At 41.0% G+C, this 19843-nt stretch overlaps 1 protein-coding gene across 1 annotated transcript; it reads right to left on the bottom strand.

Annotated features, from left to right (window-relative positions):
* Positions 1 to 162: 162 nt before the first annotated feature.
* DCLRE1A (DNA cross-link repair 1A) lies at positions 163 to 19729 on the bottom strand. The gene is made up of 9 exons (XM_009908161.2): positions 18933 to 19729; positions 16354 to 17874; positions 14287 to 14420; positions 13009 to 13127; positions 10922 to 11065; positions 9930 to 10075; positions 8428 to 8582; positions 1923 to 2064; positions 163 to 474 (listed from the first exon to the last, which is right to left on the bottom strand). The coding sequence occupies exons 1-9, from the start codon at positions 19348 to 19350 to the stop codon at positions 275 to 277; spliced, it is 2979 nt and encodes a 992-aa protein (XP_009906463.2). The 5' UTR covers positions 19351 to 19729; the 3' UTR covers positions 163 to 274.
* Between the last annotated feature and the right edge of the window lie 114 nt (positions 19730 to 19843).

Here is a 19843-nt window from a genome sequence, read left to right as displayed (position 1 = left end):
GCATTATACATCTGGGCACCTCCAGAATCCGAGGAACAATTAAGAAAGGGGAAAAGGGAGTAAGATAAAAATAACCCACATTTTGCATTTGCACAGAAGTTATGGGAGAAATAAGTACCTGAGGAAGCAAGGTGCTTTTTCTTTTCTTTTTTTCCCCCCTTCTCCTTTTTTCTCCCCAATTCAGCTTTCTCAGGAGTATGGCAGCTTAGAGCTGCCTGAAGAGAGCTCCATGGAAAAAGGAGTTAAATAAAACTCACAGCTCCCCACCTCCAGCCTACCTCCTTTCAAATACACATTCTTCCTTATCTTTATTTATGCTACTGCCCTCAGTCAGCCAGTCTCTAAACTGCTTCTCCATCAAGCTCCGAGCTCGCCAGTCACCGACGTTTACAGTGGGGATGATCTTCTGTGGCTTCAGCCACTGGACGAAACGCTTCATCTCCAGGTAACTGCTGTGTTCACTGTAAGGAATCCCTGCAATGAAACAAATCACAGCAAGCTGTCAGGCCTGCTTAGCCTCATGCCAAAATACCTTTGCAAGCTTCCCAGCTAAGAAATACTTTAGATAACACTTTTTTAAGATGTGTATTTGAGATCTGAAGTGCACAGCTAAGGTAAAATGAAAGCTTAAGGTCTTCCTTCTGGACAAATTTGCCTTGTGGTAAGTTACCAAGACATTCAACAGTGCAAACTGAGCAACATCAAGCATTCTGCCCCTGTAGTCAGCACTGGTCAGGCCACACCTTGAGTACTGTGTCCAATTCTGAACCCCTCAGTTGAGGAAAGATGTTGACTTGCTGGCAGGTGTCCAGAGAAGGGCAACAAAGCTGGGGAGGGGTCTGGAGCACAGCCCTGTGAGGAGAGGCTGAGGGAGCTGAGGGTGCTCAGCCTGGAGAAGAGGAGGCTCAGGGGAGACCTCATTGCTCTCTCCAACTCCCTGAAAGGAGGTTGTAGGCAGGTGGGGGTTGGTCTCTTCTCCCAGGCAACCAGCACCAGAACAAGAGGACACAGTCTCAAGCTGTGCCAGGGGAGGTTTAGGCTGGATGTTAGGAAGAAATTCTTTACAGAAAGAGTGATTGGCCATTGGAATGTGGTGCCCAGGGAGGTGGTGGAGTCACCATCACTGGAGGTGTTTAGGAAGGCACTGAATGGGGTGCTTGGTGCCATGATTTAGTTGATTAGATGGTGTTGGGTGATAGGTTGGACTCTATCTCGAAGGCCTTTTCCAACCAGGTTAATTCTATTCTATTCGATGAAAGGAATGTGAAGAGATTCAACTCCACTCACTGAAAACTACCTAGTATCAAGTGATAGGATGAGAGGAAATAGAATAGAATAGAATAAACCAGGGTGGAAGAGACCTTCAAGATCATTGAGTCCAACCTATCATCCAACACCACCTAATCAACTAACCTGATATCCTGAGAATTCCCTCCCCAGCCTTCTTGTAGGCCCCCTTCAGATACTGGAAGGCCACAATTAGGTCACCTCAGAGCCTTCTCTTCTCCAGACTGAACAGCCACAACTCCTTCAGTCTGTCCTCATAGGAGAGGTGCTCCAGCCCTCTGATCATCCTCATGGCCCTTCTCTGGACATGCTCCAGCACATCCATATCTTGGCCCTGGCACTGCACTGCCACCTGTATCAGTCAGGTGGCAGACTTCATCCCTGAAGTGTCTAGCAATCTCAGATAAAAGCCTTTATTTGCATGAGGACAGCAGCAAAATGTTTGTAAAAATCTGCATTTACAGTGCTCTCAATTACTCAGCTCACAGATCTCTCCTGGCGAGACCATCTGTGCAGCTTCTTAATGAGTTACCAGAAAAAGCATTGCTTACAAGGAACTGTAGGAATTTCCAGAATAAAAATATGAAAAGCATCCACACAAAAGGAAAGGTACTGAATCTTTAGCACTCTTATACCATATATGGTGATCTTTCCTCTTGTCTGAGGCTTGATATCTGCCAGGGAAAAGCATGAATCAGAGTAGGTCCACCCGGTAGGTCTGAAAGCCAGCACTTGATCAAAATTCTCAGAAAACTTATTCAAGTGATCTTGCAAGCCCTGTGAAAAGAATACAGCACACACTTACTCCTATTAAACAGGCTAGTAGTCTAAAGGTTGGAGATTTCATGATGGAGAGACTTCAGACTAAACTTCATTTTCTTGTTTTGGTTTTAGCGTCTGCCTTGAAATTATTGATTTGCGCCTTGGGATCTCAATAGTAACAGCTCCACAGAACAGGTAAGACATAACTACACCTTCTTACAGATCTTGCTCCCCATTTATTCATTTCCTCCTCTCAGCTGAGTGGTGATAAAAGATGGTGAAAGCCTCCTTCAGTGCAAAATCACCTGGTTAAAGTGCCACTGCGATCCTGACATCTTCTTACACCCAGAAGCACTCAGAGTTAATTACCCAGCAAGCCAGTGCACGAGAAGAATATTGCTCTGAGCACTAAACTATGTTTTACAACATCTCCATTCATGACAGGAAGGAAATCATCCTTCATCTCTCCACTCTAAAAACAAAAATTAACTTGAAAGAGTTTCCAAGTTGGCTGAATTAGCCTTCAGTGTCATTTAAGATAGGCTTGGAAAAAGGATGAGAGCGAAGCGGAAGGAATGTACAATCCTACTTTTGGATGAAATGAAGCCAGCATGACTTCAAGCCAAAAACATAAAACCAATTCCAAAGTGTCCTGTATAAAATCTTAAAGGCACATTCTCCATTTGAAAGCCCTACAGAACTCAAAATCATTACCTGTATCAGAAGCCGGAAGAGGAATAGAAAAGAAAGACTGATTAAAAACAGATGAGTGAAGGGGAACACATAGGCTGTGACAGAGCAGTAACTAACCTGTCAGACACTTGCCAATTACTAAGCAGAGGAGGGAAGAATCATTAACCATCAGCCTGTGACACTGCCATATTTAATAACACCTTCAGTACAATGTTCAGTAGCAACATACAGAGTCCATCAAGCTATGCTTATAAAAGAAGGGGGGAAAAAAACAACCTACCATAATACACAGTTCAACCAGCAACAGGAATTATGGTTAGCTGCTTTGACTCTTGAAACACTGCAAATCTTCAGTCCTCACCAAATGAAAGATGTAAATGTAGCAGTGGAAATCTCCTTCACACTTCATTTTGGGAAGACTAACATAATTTAAGGTAGTAATTCATGTATTTGCTCCCCTTACTCTAATGAAGCCTAAATATGATACTTCAAATACAATTATTAGTATTATATTAACACATGCTAATCTGCTCTCAATTTTTGTCATGAATCAAGGGCACAATAGGCACATTAAGAATGCAATTTCAGTGTCATAAAAAAAACCATTACTTCACTCACAGGCACTTTTGGAAATCTCACCTCAGTGCTAGTACAAGACATGATCGAGCTAAGCTCCATCAAAGAGGTACACAGGCCTGAAGGCCTCAGTTCTCTGGAAATCTTCCACTGCATGTTCAAGAAGCAGAAGCCTCCGTTTTTGGTTGTCACAAAGAATTGTTTGTTCCAAAAGAACCAGGCAGGCATATTTGAAAAGATGGCCTTGTTCCACCAAAACCAAACTACTACAGCCTTTATTCACAACAAGTCCACTTTAAATACACCTTCCAATTTCTTCTTTGATTGCTCTAGCCAACACTGTTCTAAACCTTCAGCCTTTGAAAATGGAAAATGTATGTCATTGCTAAATCAGCCTCCTTCAATTACCATGCCAGCCCTGTTATCTACAGTGTCACTGAAGTCAGCAGCACACGCAAACAGATTCCAAAAGATAGGAGAAGGCTCCAACATGATTAAGCAGTTAATTTACAGTCAGCCCTAACACCAATCAAACTTACTTGGCTTGCTCAAGAACATCTATTTATCAGCACATACAGCAACCCCTGCATTTTACTGCAGTAAGTCCAGTACTGATGTTCCACATCTCAGTTACTTCTTTTTAAACCTTTCCTTTTCATCTATCAAATCCACTTGCAATTCTGCAACAATTAATTATTAAACATTTTAATTAAACACTTGAAATAAATCACAGATATAAAATGTATACACTTTTAAAATATGTAGGTAAATATCATCCATTAAGAATCCCCAGGAACATGAATCTACAGCATGTCACCTCGCTCTTGACCCAGGCAGCACCTGAAGAAAATTTCGTATCAGGTCCCAATACATAAAGTCAAGAAAGCCACAGATGGTCATCTGTGCATATGTATAGAAACATATAAGACAAACAAACAACAAGAGGCTATGGGAAACACAAAAACTTTCCTCCTCTGCTACTATCTATACTCTGCCTCTGATCCTCTATGGCTTGCTCTTTCTAGTTTTGTCCTGCAGAGAATAGGAATAGGCAACAAAAGAAAGAAATAGGAATAGGAAACAAAAGAAAGAAATAGGAATAGAATAAGACTAGAATAAGACTAGAATAGACCAGGTCAGAAAAGACCTTTGAGATCATCGAGTCCAACCTATCACCCAACACCATCTAATCAATTTCACACATTTTAGCCACATACTCATTTCAAGTTCTAGTTCTTTTCAAAGAGCCAGTCATAAGGCCTCCCTAAAATACATCAAGCCTAGAGACAGCTGGCCAGGTATTCACTGTCCAGGTTTTATCCTAGCTACAGAGAAAGACATTCTGCATGAATTTACAAAGCAGGAAGGACAGGCTTTCTTCTCAAATGTTAACTTGCTCCTTCAACAGATTCTCGGGATGGTGACATGAGTCCTGATGCAGGGATCACTACCCAGAAATCAGTATGTAAATACACACTTGAAGATAGCAAGTGAAACATTCAAGGCAAGTAGCACAGTTTCCCATAGTGTGGCTGCAGATGTATAGAAACATGCACACCTTGCCAGGAGACAGCTCAAGCGGAAAAGGGCAATGCACCCTAGGTTACTGTCTCCAAGTCTCTGGCCAAGTGAACGCCTAGGGTAGAGAATAGAATAGAATAGAATAAACCAGGTTGGAAGAGACCTTCAAGATCATCGTGTCCAACCTATCATCCAACACCACCTAATCAACTAAACCATGCAACCAAGCATCCTGTCAAGCCTTGTCCTGACAGGACTGAGGAGCCCAGAACTGGACACAGCACTCAAGGTGTGGCCTAACCAGTGCAGTATACAGGGGCAGAATGACCACCCTGCTCCTGCTGGCCACACTGTTCCTGATGCAGGCCAGGATGCCATTGGCCCTCCTGGCTGCCTGGGCACACTGCAGGCTCATGTTCAGCCTACCATCGACCAGTACCCCCAGGTCCCTCTCTGCCTGGCCGCTCCCCAGCCACTCTGACCCCAGCCTGTAGGACTGCATGGGGTTGTTGTGGCATACATTCTGAGGATGCTGTGGGTTTACAAAAGTCATCTTTCAACCTGTCTAAAACACCATACGCTGCTCCACCTGTTTTTCCAAGTGGATTTAACACAATTACATTCACTTCATTTTCGTTTGCTTCAGTTCTAGGCAGAAGGTACCAACATTTGTCTTTTAAACCCTGGTAACCAGGAGAGAAAGACAGAGAGGACTCTGCAATCTTCTAAGCACCTGTGGCTTTCAGGTGAACAATGCTTTCTGCTGAATCACTATAGTGTTTATAACTCATAGATGAAGAACTAAGCTAGCTGTTCACAACTAATAAACCAGCTGACTTCAAAAATGAAAAAATCCACCCTTGATATTTCTCCTGAAAAATCAACATGGAGAAAAGCACCAAACAGCACCAAGGCTGGAATTAAAAAGCTGAACAATACCACCAAAAGGAAAGAAAAAAAAAATAGACAACAGAGTACAAAAATACTCCTGAAATTCCTGAATATGGACTCCAAAAATATCAGCTTTATTCAAATAAAAATAGTAACATTTTCCAGCAATCTGGAGACTCAATGATCAGGAAAATAAAATGCCCTTGCTCACAGCAGAAAGCCTGTGAACAAAGATGCAGGACCATCATTGCCTTTCCATGGGGGGGATAATGGAAAGCTGTGGACATCCAGATTTAGCCTTGGGAGCAGTCAACTACATAAATGTGGACGATTTCCTTGGGCAGGTGTAATTTCTTCAACAGTTACTGCAAAGCAGGCTTCAGCTGTGGTGGGGACATGCAGCTTATGCAGTGTTTTTTTAGTTCTTTATCTAGAAACAGACTAGAGACCCACAAGGAGCTGAATAATTTAGGGCTCACAGCTGAAACTACATGAGCAGGGAATGAGCCCAAACTAAGAAGTAGGATTGTGTTTTTGAGTAGGGCTAAGGAGCAAATTAAACAGAAGAAGTAGGAGAGACCCAGAAGATAATGAAGGCACTGGCATTCAGTGCTGAGGACCACTAAAAAAATTCCATCTTTCCCAGTAATAAGACAGTAATTCAGCACAAGACAAAACCAAGCAACAGATTTTATCAACATTTCCATGGCTTGCAAAACCAGGATGAAAACATTCATCATTCTTTAACCAGAATGAGATTACAAGTGAACAGGTAATTTATTCTTAACAATTCTGTCTTTTCTGAAATTTCTGTTTGTTACTGCTGCTAGAGCAGAATCATAGAATTGTTAGAGTTGGAAGGGACCTCAAGGATCACCTAGTTCCAACACCCCTGCCATGGCCAGGGACACCTCACACCAGACCAGGTTGCACAGAGCCACATCCAGCCTGGCCTTAAAAACCTCCAGGGATGGGGCTTCCACCACCTCCCAGGGCAACCTGTTCCAGAAGTAACATAGATGGTCATATGAACTCATCTTTAAGCATTTAACATTCCACCTGGGCATTCAGCTAGCTACTGGCATCATCAGATGTTTAACACTAAGGAATTCTATCCAGCGTGCCTCATTTATGTGGACATAAGGTTACTAATGGCAGTGTGAGACCACACTCCAATAGCTTCACGTCAAGTCGAAGCCCCAGCATGGAAGGACTTGGTTGTTACACCAACACTCTTGTACACCAATACATTTGTCACTGTGTCTTTAACCCTTCCTGGGCCTTTGCAGAGTCCAGGCATCACTTTCAGCATGCTGTAGATTGGTTTAGAACCTCCTGTTCTGAGAGATGAGACCCTGCACAGGATACATCTGCCTGACTCCCTGAAGTAAGGCTGTCTAGACATCCCTGTGCTAGAAACTCTGCCTGAAAAAGCCCAACTATGTAAGCACTCCATACACACTGGGACATGACAGCAGAATCACATAACAACTCAGAAATCTGCAGAAGAAACTCAAATACATTACTGTTTAAGACAACACAACACATTAAAAATAAATCCACACACATTCTCATTACTCATTTGCTGCCTCACCATGGAAAAAGAACAACATTAAAACATGAAGGTATTAAGTTCCATCTCCTGCAGCTCCCACCCGAATCGTACAGCCTCTTTCTCTCCTTTTTAGGTCAACTCTGACCTTGACTGCCCCTGCAGCTAAATATCATCTTGTTCTAAAGGATTTGCTTGAGATGGCACAGCAGGGCTGAAGCAAAGCAGGAAAAAGAATCCAAGTGCATAAGACGTAAGCGACCACTGTTTTTCTCCTAGTCTACCTTTAATCTAGAGTCTGCTGCTTTGCCTTAATGCCATCTTCAGTCTATTTAGGAAAACATCTTTTCTCCCTAGGAGTCTGTCACCTTTCCCAACTAAGAAATTCCCAATACCAACTCAATACCAACTGAATCCTCATCTCACCTGAAATGTCTATTTGAAGTCAACTTAGGTGAAACAATGTCTCCAGATAAACTGATTGTGGGGGGAAAACGGAACTAGGTGTACATGTGAGGTGTCCTTCAATTTAACTCACAGTGTGTATCTGCATGTATGAATTTTCACTGAGTTTTAAGTATTCATATCCCCATATAAATCTACAGCACAGAAGAAGAGAGAATATTCTCTTAGAAGATGGTAATACAATTAGAAATACATAGAAACTGAACTGGGAGGAACATGGAAACCCCTGTTTCTTTTCAATCAAACACCAGACTTGAAGCTGGCCACGTTCACAGGCTACCTCAAATCAGAGAGACTCACAAGCAGAAAGTCCTTTCAGCCTTTTCCTGCATCACACCAGGCAAAAGGCTGAAAAACAGGGACTCCATGTCACAATGTATTAGTTGCTAATAGGACAGATCCTGCAGTCCTTACATAAACCTACTTCAAAAAGGCCCGCAAAGAGCAAGCCTTTGAACAAACCTCATCTTGTGGAGCCGCAGCACTGAAGTCAAATTACACTTTCTGTGCATCACATTTGGAGACAGATATTGCTGTTTAATTGCATTTCATTTGCAAAGTATTGCTACATGTCAAAACTTCACCAAACAAATATGACCTGACAAGAGGTTACAAAGCACCCAATGCAACAGTAAGATCAGCCAGCGGGTTAATCAACAGAGGGCAGTTTCTAGACTTACCTTAAAATTAACTTGCATCATGGGAAGAACATGAAGCAGAGTACCAGCCCATTCCACACTGATGAGGGAATTAACAGCTGCTGACTCCAAGCACTGCAGTGTTTTGTACTTATCACGGGACATGCTTGCTTTCGAGCCCAAAACTTCAGCAATTGCTTTAATATAAGTTGGGAAGAAATCAGATAAAGAAAATTCTAAGAGTCAGTTGATATTTATTTATTTTTTGGCTTGTTTTGGAGATACTCCTAAGTATTGCACTGGATAATTTGTACTGTTGAAAAATAAAAATCCATATTCAGCAGGATACAGTTATTTCATATTCTAATATTAAGAAGAGAAATCTGTAATGGCTGTTAAAAACCTCTGCCTCCAACATTGCGTAGGATAATTAGAACAGAAGCACTTTGATAAGTTTTAAGTCATATTTCTTTGGTAGAATGTTACTGAGTTGAAGTGGCATTTATCCCAAAGATGCCAGAAACATGTTGTTTTTGGAATATGCAACCAGCAGCCCACGTTAAAGACAGACTAAGTATCAGTGAAAGTCAGTCATGTATTGGCAACTTTAAACACCCTCAAAAGCACAAATGGTACCCAACTGCCTGCTCCAGAGCGTACATTTGGGCTATCATAGAACGGTCTGGGTTGGAAGAGACCTCCACAGGTCATCTAGTCCAACCCCCTCTGCAGTCAGCAGGGGCATCCTCAATTAGATCAGGTTGCCCAGAGCCCTGTTGAGTCTCACTGTGAGTATCTCCACGGATGGGGCCCCAACCACCTCCCTGGGCAACCAGTTCCAGTGTTCCACCACCCTCATGCTAAAGAACTTGTTCCTAACATCCAGTCTAAATCTGCTCTTTGCTAGTTTGAAGCCATTGCCCCTTGTCCTATCACCACAGGCCTTTGGTGATCTTGGCTCCTAATGCTGTAACTGAGTGAACCACAGCATGACAGATTTTCACTAAGCCAGAAAAGATGCTTTCTTAAAATGGATTTCATAACATTGGATGATAGGTTGGACACAATGATCTCGAAGGTCTCTTCCAACCTGGTCTATTCTATTCTATTCTACTATAAATATTAAGGAAAATACATAATCTAAACTCCAAAAGAAAACTCATAGCAAAATACAAGGTTAAGAACTGCTGTATCCCTTTGCTGTTTCTTGACAAGATGAAATTGTTAACACCAACAACATTATAAAGATCTCATTCATTTATTTATTTATTTTTAAACTGTGATTACTGATTTTCTCACCATAATCAATTAATTAGGTTCATTTAGAATCCAAATTGGCCTTCTGCATATCCAGAGGGGCTGTAAGTTTGGCAGGAAAAGATTTCTTTCAGAAAGTTAAAACTTACTGATTAGAAAACTAAAATCTAGCAGTAGGAGTGTTAATATATTTCACTTCTTTACACAGTATCTGACCATCAAGACTAAGTATAGCTTAAAAGATCTTTTAATACCAGTGTCATTATTTAGTTATTTGTTTCACATACCTAAAAATACTTTCTCTTTCCCAATGGAATAGGTGCCACAGACAACCAGAGTACGTGGATTTAAAGTCACTGTCTCAAAGGCAGTATTGACAGCAAACTGGATAACCTCTTGTTGAGAAGGAAAAGTGTATTCAGGACTACAGTATCTGGGGCATGGAAACAAAATGACTTTGTTACACAAGACATCTGAATTTACCATGGTGGCACTCAAACCTGCATGCATGCATACAATAGGATAACCAAAATGTTATCCTTCTATGTAAATTCAGTCTACTTGTAACCTACTGTATTAGAAACACTGAGGTGCCCAGACAAAATAGTTGCAATAACATTGACATTGAAGCTATCAGTCTATTCTCTACAGCTATTCATTTGTCTGACACTCAATCCTGCAGTTTTGTTCTCTATAAATATCAAGAGCTCTTTGAAGCTAGACATTTGTAGCATGTCCTAATAACATCCTTATTGCTATTTTCTGTCGTGCACACAAACCATAACATTTGCAAAAACATATGGAACAGAAAAAAAAAAAGACTGCAGCTGAGCATTAGTCATCAGACACAGCAAAACTATTTTATATCCATGACTCAGAGAGAGATCTGATGAAAACCTGGCCAATGGACTTAACCATTTGGCATTCTTTCATTTTTTGAATTCCCTCACAATTCTGTTTGTTATGGGGTTGAATCCACACAACCCCAGGGTGCCATGAACCTCATTTCAGAGCTGAGCATCCAATGTATGAATTTTGACACCCAAATTTTAATACCACTTTCTTTTTCCCACTACCCACTTTTATTCTCTCACATAACAGCATAACGGATGAACGAGCTAGACACACATGGCCTTTCAATATCTGATTTACTCAACACTAAATAGAAGCTAAAGTGTTAAAATAGTGATCTCACATATTTATTTGGTTCATATAAAGTCTTACTAAACTGAAAAAAGAGTTATAATGAAAAAACCCCACACAATCAGGCATGACTCACGTGGTATCAAGGTAAAGGGTGTGGACTTGTTGACCCATCAAAGCAGGGTAGCGCTCCATAGAAGGATCTGCCCTGAAGTCTCCTGTGTGCAGAATAACAGTTCCACTAGGCAGATAGAAAAGGATCATTGTTGCACCTGGACAACTGAAACAAACAAACAGAAAACCCCACACAAATTATGTTAGCTCTCTATACTAGTACATTGCCTTATGAGATATACCACCCTTCAGTGGCAGGAAGGCCTGCAGAACAGCGTTTTAAAATCACAGCTGCTATCCAGCCCAATTTAGCTAGGAATTCCTGATTTCCAAAGGAATTCTGAAGCCAATCTTACAGCCACAGACAAGACACACTTGAATTCTCAGCTGAGGTGGAAAGAAAAAAACAACAACAAAAACACACCAGCAGTAAAGCAACCAAGCATTAAGTGCCTCTGTCTTCTAGGCACGACAAAGATGCTGCTGCAGTTGCAATCCAAGGTTCTGTTACTTGATTGAAAGGGCAAAGAGCACACCAAAGAAGCAGCACTCTTATTCAGGAGAATTATAATCATATTATTGCAAATGCACCTTCATTCCTGCAGGTCTTACTGAAGCATCTCCTTTTAAATTCTATTTGCAGCACTTAAAAATTATCCTCTAACGAGAATTTCCTGATTATAAGTAACAATTCTTTTACTGGCCACAGCAAATTGATTGCACTTTCTGCAGTTCCTCACCAAAGCTGTCTGAAGGGTGAGAGCTGAGACAGGACCAGAGTAGGACTACTTTGGATATGAATCATCTGTAAAGAGTAAATGAAATCTCAAAAAAAGGAAAAACTGGCATGAATCAGAGCTAAAATGACAGAATTGTTGAACAGGAAAAATGAGAAGTGTCCAAATTACATAAGCAACAAGGCTTCCTTCATTCCCAGAAAGGGTTCTCAAAGGACTTCATGGAATTTATCCATCCAAATATAAACAAATCCTACGATAAGTAATATATGAACCAGCTGTGACAGAGAGCTGTGTTTCAATATATACTTCAGGGAAAGTACTTTTCTTCCAGCCCACAGCCAAAGAAGGTACCAAGAGGCAGGAGAGAAAGAGCACAGGGCTGGAAGTTAGGTGCTGCTGAACATTAAATCCAGTGTTACCACATAGCACCAGTGTAACCTTGGACAAAAATCTCACCCTTTATCATTGAGTTCAGTAGAAGCCTTGTTTCAGATTCCAGCAGGCTTTTATTGAAAGTTCAGTTTTCAAAATGTTGAGTAGGTTTTGTCTCTCCTACGATCCAAAGTTCCACATTTTTCATTAGCTGAAGACTTCACTATTTCAGTTGCAGCTATAGAAACCTAACATGTCTGATAATCAAATCTAGGATGCTCCCAACTAGACACCAAAAACTAAAGTGTCCAGACCACTAGGAAAAAAAATCCAACTGTTTACAACTTAAAAACTATGAAGCCATGTGTGGCTAACACTATCAAAGTATCATACTATCAGTCAGGGTTGGAAGGGACCACAAGGATCATTCAGTTCCAACCCCCCTGCCATGGGCAGGGACACCTCACACTAGATCAGGCTGGCCAGAGCCTCATCCAGCCTGGTCTTGGAACACCTCCTGGGAAGGGGCCTCAACCACCTCCCTGGACAACCCATTCCAGAGCTTCCCCACTCTCATGGAGAAGAATTTCCTCCTCACATCCAGCTTGAATCTCCCCACCTCCAGCTTCATTCCATTCCCCCTAGTCCTATCACTACCTGATATCCTGAGAAGTCCCTCTCCAGCCTTCTTGTAGGCCCCCTTCAGATACTATATACACGTTCAAAGTAAACCAAATAAAAGTTAAACTAAAATGATGGAAAAGTCTAAGTTTTATTCCAAAAAATACCTTACTTAGTTGAAAAGATAACTCCTTGCCCTTAGCTACATGCCTAATTCAATTCAGAAGTGAAAATACACACCACTCAGCCAACTCAGGCACATGAAGTACTTTCATCCTTATTTTTTTTCAGATCCACTGAAAAATCATGAGACTATGAACTGAGTCTGTACAACTATTTATCTTTAATATTCCCCAACAAATGCAATGATACATACTGATTGGCATCGAGCAACACCACTCTGATCCCATTCACTACACACTCGGTGTCCATCGGCAGCACATGGACGTACTGCTCTTGGACTCGAAGTTTGCTCTTCACCAGATTGCCAGTTATCTGTAACAGGAAAAGGATTTAATATGGGATAGGAACAGAATCTAAAAAAAGCCTTTGTTTATTCTAGAAACAAAGGCTCTCAAAGCCAGACTGTCTGGCTTAGAGAGAAACTATGAGGAATGATGAGATTCTGGGTGTAATCAAGCCTTCCAGGAGCATTTTACCTCTCAAAATGCAAACTGAACAAAAAGTCAACTTTTAAAAGCCTACTTTTAAAAGCCTACTTTTAAAAGCCTACTTTTAAAAGCCTGTTAACAGGCTATGGATTGGCATCAGAGAGGAGGCAAACATGGGGGAATGACATCTGTTACAGGCTGCCAAATCAAGAAGAGGAAGTGGATAAAAGCTGCTTTAAACAACTGACGAGCTGGACTTGATGATCTCAAATGTCTCTTCCAACTTGGTTAATTCTATTCTATTCTATTCAGATCACAGGCCCTGGATCTTATCAGGGAGACTGCAGTCACCCCAACACCTACTGGAAGGGTGACACAGGACACAAGCATTCCAGCACTTCCAGAGTAAATCAGAAATAGTTGCTTTGAAGCAGGTTCTGAGTGGGTTGATTAGGCAGGTGCCCTACTGTGTTACAAGTGAAAAAGAGTTAGTTTGGGGGTATGATAGCTAATGGCAGTCTTGGCCTAAAGCACAGAACACACAGGACCAGACTAAACCAACTTCATTTACTTAATGCACAGAAGAGTTGGCTTAAGGAGCATCTCATTTCAGGCTTCCATCACTTGAATAGAGTTACTGAGACTGTGGAAACAAGCTACAATCTCAAGTTCCAAAAAAAGAAGGACATTTCAATTTTAAACTAGGGAAAAAAAAACTCACGGTGGTTAAGCCCTGCTACAGGTTGCAAGAAAAGGTAGTGGAATGTGTCCCATTTTCAAAATCTGACCAATAAAGGCTCTCTGCAATCTGAACTAACATCAAAGCCAAAGCCTCGCTGTGCAGGCAGATCTATGTGACCTCTAGAGAGCCTTTTAAATCTGAGTGTCTTACAAGGGAAACCCAGATTCCCCTATATATATATCACTGTGCCTAGCTGACCCAACAATGGAACCCCTGATCTTAACATTTACTTTCATCAGTGTAAAACTGATCACAGTTCCATATGGATTTGATAATATCTAAGCATTTTGGAAAACCTTACCTTATTACAGTAGATTGGAAACATGAAGTTTTTTGTTAGCCCACAATAGTGATCAGAGTGAAAATGAGTAAGGAAATAAGCTGTGCAGCCTTCAATTTCTCCATAACGGAAGGCATCAACTGTAAACCCAGTTCCTATAAGAAAAGAGGGAAGAGTCAGTAACTGACTGACTCCAGCCAGGAAACATGCATAGGTCTGAACAGGTTTCTAATTGAATTTTCTTTTTGTTCTTTTTGCTTTATTCCAAATTAAAAGGGAATACAGTTACAATGCATGCAAGTGAAGGAGCTCTTTAAAGAGAAGCATGATTTGTGCCCGAGTTGACAGCCACAAAACAGACTTTACCTTAAAATGTTAACAAAGTATCCCCACACAAATACCTCCAGATGCCTCCCAAGTATCTGTTGTTCAGCTGCATAAGCAAATAAGCCAGGCTTACCTGCATTCAGCTGGTATTTTTTTAAAGTTTATGTAGATTAAAATCTGATACCAACAGCTTCACACAAAATAGAATAAATAACCACAGCTTAACAAAATGCATTGGTGCAGTGGTCTAGTTGATTAGATGGTGTTGGGTGATAGGTTGGACTTGATGATCTCAAAGGTCTTTTCCAACCTGGTTAATAGTATTCTATCCAACTCCAATTTTTCAGTTATTCCACATCTAATATTCCTTTTAAAACATGCTACCATACAATCTTCAAACAAGCAATCCAGGGTGAAAAATGATCCATTTACCACCGTATGCTTTCAGTGAGGTGCTGTTTGTATACAAATGGTGGATAAAGAGAGCTGTAGAGAAGATAGCCCTTTTCTCTGCAAACACAATTTTAAATGTTTTAAATACAAACATACCAACAAATGGCCCTTTCACATTCACTTACAGCTGTTTAAAATCACCAAATAGCCCACAGAGCTAATTCACCTGGTGGCACTCAAGTTATCTTTCATTTTACAGCATGCAAATTTCCCAGCTGTTCTACAAGACCTAGAAACAGTTCCATTTATTTGAAGACAGAATTTCAAGGATTTGTACCTCCAAAAAAACCCCACAGCAGTCTGCTAATTAAAAAAAAAAAAATCACTAACTGAAAAATCTTTTAAGTGTTTGAGAGGTACCAGACTTAAAACTTCAGGGAGGCTGCATTATATCAGGCCATGAGGATAAATACATATCATTAGCAAGACAGAAAATACAGTCAGTTGTATTTCAAATGTACTAATGAAATTCACAAAACAAACAATACAGATATTAACAAAGCAACTTGAAAATTGTATTGTAGGCATAGGAGGTCTGCCCTTCAAATTTATGATATATGGAAAATGCTTTAAACCCACAAAGACTTAGAGGCCAGCCTACAAGCAGCAGTTTGGCCCTTAGGATCACTAATGTATTTCTATCTGGCTTCCCCCAATAGCTACCTAAAGCTAAGGCAGTCTTTTAGTGCTAAATGAAACTACAAGGATCTGAAGCTTTTTAAGCCACTGATGTCTTGCTTGCTGAGAAATTCTTGGCTCTCTCCTTAACTCTACTTTCCTGCTTGGTTTTCATTTCTTTGTATTCAGAGTTGTAGTAAATCACATTTCTAAGACTACTGAATTTCAAAGGCAAAATTAAACTCAATCCTTTTAACTCAGTCTAAGGAAACAATTGCTATTTACAGCCCTATTTTCAGGCATAAGTGATACAAAAGATTACATTCAGGAATAGAAGTAACTATTACCAAGAAAGAATTTAAGGAAGATGATCCATTTTTCAATACTGCTTATGTTTTTTTCCTCTGTCAAACCCAAAAGTTAGTCCTTCAAACAATTTTCCTGAGAGAACTATTTCACTATTTTTTCAGCCATTACTGACTCTGGTTCTGCATTCACCTTCTTTTGGAGATCTGCACCTACTCAAGATTTTACTAGCTGAGACAAAGGAAAGAAAATTCATTATGAGTTGCAGGCTAAATGGTCATGAAGAGTGAAGAATACAGAAGCCTAAAACTAGGAAAAAAATTACAACAGTCAAGCCAAAATCAGTTAGCTTCTACAAAAAGCAACAGCTAAGCTCTCTCTCACCTGGTATTTTCTTGTAGAAAGGGCAGTGTTTTTTTCTTGTTCCTTCATCTGTAGTAGGTAAGTCTTTAATTTTTTTTCTCCACCTTCGTTGGCCACCAAAGCTTACATCTGCAAAGCCTCCAATTTTATCTGGACTTTCTGCAACTGCTTCAGCACCTTCCACAGACCCTTCGGCTTTCCTTTTTTGCCGTCTGGGCCTCTTTCCCTTGGGAGTTAATGAATCTGATACCTGCTTTCCCTCACTCAAACATGTCTCTCCTTTGCTTTCCTCTTTTACTTTGGGTTTTAACCCAAAGAAAATACCAATGTCCATTTGTTTGAGTTCTTTGCCAGAAGTGGATTTGGCCTTCATACTTACTAAAGGTGGTGCAGTTTTAGAGATGGGGCTGGAAAAGCCCACAGCAGCTCTAGCAAGATTTTCTTCTTTCTCCACTACTGATTGCAAATTCTCCTGGCAAGGTGTTTTTTCAGTCACATTGGTAGTCATTTTATCTGTGTTAATTAAAATATTACTTGGGTCTCTCAAAACATTACTTTTCTGTGTCAGAAGAGAGCCAGGATCTTCTTTGCCTAGTAGTGATGATGCATCAGTAAAACTCACATATGCAGAATCCAAAGCACCAGCACCAGCATCTTCTGACCCTGTGTTACCTGCTGTGGCAGCAGAAGAGATCAGTTCTAGCTGCTCAACCTTGCAGTTAAAAGAGGATCCAGGGGCTAGCACTTCTTGATGCTGATTATCTGCACATGTTGCATTACAGTGCTTGCTGTTCACATGACCCTGAGAAGCTGTTTTTATGCTATGGTTCAATGTCTTTACTTCCTCACAGTTCCTTAAGATGTGTCTTGTTTTGGTATGATCACCCTGAGCCTTCTGCTGTAAGAGATGCCCATCAAATGTTTTAAACATCATAGAATTAGATTCATCATTTTCAGGGTTACAAACCTCAAATATTTTTACTTTCTCCCCCTCTTCCTCTCTTTCCTCTTCACTTTCCTCAATAGTACTCAGGGGAGAATAAGAAATTTCACAGTCACTGAAGTCCACTTTTGACTGTAGTAGACTTGGCTGACTTGTATCTTTCTGAGTAGACAGATCTTCTTCTGTTCTACTTTCCTGAGAGAATGCAAAGTCATAAAATTCAAATTTACAACTGTTATCTGTAGCCTGTGTGAGCTGAAAGGTCTGTTGAGACTTCTGACTATCTGCAAAAGAGGAAGTACTTCCACTGATTATGTTGAAAGACTTCCCTTGTGGTGAGCTCTGTGCCATCAATGTACAGTCATCATTTGGGACATTTTTCATGTCACTGCATGGCTTCTCATTCTGTGAGATTTCCTCTACATGACTTGGGGAGTAGCTGGGCTTTGTAACAGTAGAGTACGTCATTGCCCTCTCCAAAGTGTCTGCTGAAGAGTCTACAAGATAATCTCCTGCCCTGCTTGTTGCAAGTAGAAAATGGCTGTAACGCTTGTAGTGGGATGGAATGGTGGAATTGCACAGCAAACCATCAGGACACTCTAGGACAAGAGTTAAACAGAAAAGTGATGTTAGTATCTTTGCAAAGACAGTTGACATAATTACTAAAATAAAATTCAAACAGGACACACAATTTTAAAGCTTTTTCTTAAAAATACAGCTATTGGAGGACAGAACGCATAAGTAAAAGTAATTTTCAAGCTACCAAGACCTCCTGCCCTGAGCCAGGTAGAAATGAGAGTGCTTCCAACCTAAAACCAAACAGCTACTGCTAATACAGCACTATGCCTAAATTACTACAGGCCTCTAACACCACCACTACTTAGTCCTGCTTCAATATTGCACTGATGTAATCACACAACTTCTGGTTTAGAATTGTTTCACACACAACCAATGAGCTCTGAAAAGTAGCACCTGAGAAGTACATACATAGAATAAACCAGGTTGGAAGAGACCTTCAAGATCGTCGCGTCCAACCCATCAACCAATCCAACACGACCTAAACAACTAACCCATGGCACCAAGCACCCCATCAAGTCTTCTCCTGAAAACCTCCAATGATGGCGACTCCACCACCTCCCCAGGAAGCCCATTCCAATGGGCAATCACTCTTTCTGTATAGAACTTTTTCCTAACATCTAGCCTGAACCTAGAAAAGCACCAGAAAAGGCCAGGAGACAAGCTTCTAAATAAACTATCAGTTCTGAATCAACTTGAAATTCCATTTCAAATTCTCTGCTGGGTTACATATTAAGATTTAAAAAAAAATATTAAAAAATTATGTATTTACTTATCACAGAATGTTAGGGTAAAAAAAGTATTCAGGATTCGGATGCCAGCAAAAAAGCTGTGGCAGTTCTGTACATTTTGTTGTTGTTGTTGAGAGCTATTTCACAGAATTATTAGATTCTGGTATGAAATATTCACATCAGATTTCCATGTTCTTCATAAAGAACCTCATGTGAAAATAATACTGATAAATGACCAACAGTAACACTCTAAAAACCATACCAACTACCAAATGTGAAAACCAAGGTTTACAGCAACATCTTATGAGAAGCCCTTTTCTCCAAAGGCCACGTTCTTATTCTAGTCATACCTTTTTCAGTGGCTCCTGGAGTATCCAAACATTCAGCAACATGCCAGCGAGGTGTCTGGACCAATAGCAAAGAGAAAGGCATCTGGCAGCTCGGACAGTATCCATCGTGCACGGGCTTCCCATTTTGCGAGCTCTGTCCTGTCAGGCTATTCACGCTTTCCTGGGAGTGCACACTACTGTCATCTTTGCACTCATCTACATCCTGATCTGCCCGTGATCTCTGCTCAGTTTTCTGAAGCCCATCAGCTTTTTCCACAGATTTTTTCTTACTTCTGCTTCTCTTTTTTTTTGGCCTGCTCTTGCTCTCACTTACTTTCTGCACCGGTGTAGAGGTGCTCTCAGAACTATTCTGATGCTTTCGCTTCCTGATGGATTTGTATTCCCAAATGTCCTCTTCCAATAAAGCATCTTCAGACATGGTAACACATGAAATAGTCTTTCTTTTAACCAACAGTTCACAAACCTATCTTTTCTTCCACTAAAAGGTTTTCTCTTCCCTGCCCCCTTCACTACCTGAAGAGAAGTACTTGAATTCCATTTTAAAAGAGCAACACGGGGCCGCACACCAAACAGCAGTCCGTGATGGGACAGAAGCATGATGGATCCTACCCTAAAAACTGTAACCTAATGAGCGTCTCTTTCAATATTCGTCGTTACTCCTGTCAAAGACAAGGCGAGCCTGGAAGATGCAGAACGACTTGCCGAGTGAGCCATTGCCTCTCATAAGCACCCGACCCGACCTCGGAGGGTGAAGCCCAGCTTGCCCCGCGCCCCCAGCTGCCACCTTGCTGCCCCGAAGCAAGAAGATTTTAAGAAAATGACAAGAGTTCGGCCACGGGCTCGCTGCCGGGAGTCGCCACACAGCGAAGGCCGAAACCGGCCTGGCGCTGCCAGGAGGCGCCCCGCGCTTA

The sequence above is a fragment of the Dryobates pubescens genome, chromosome 8 (assembly GCF_014839835.1).
Source record: "Dryobates pubescens isolate bDryPub1 chromosome 8, bDryPub1.pri, whole genome shotgun sequence".
NCBI lineage: Eukaryota > Metazoa > Chordata > Aves > Piciformes > Picidae > Dryobates > Dryobates pubescens.
This window is presented reverse-complemented; position numbering and strand designations above follow the sequence as displayed.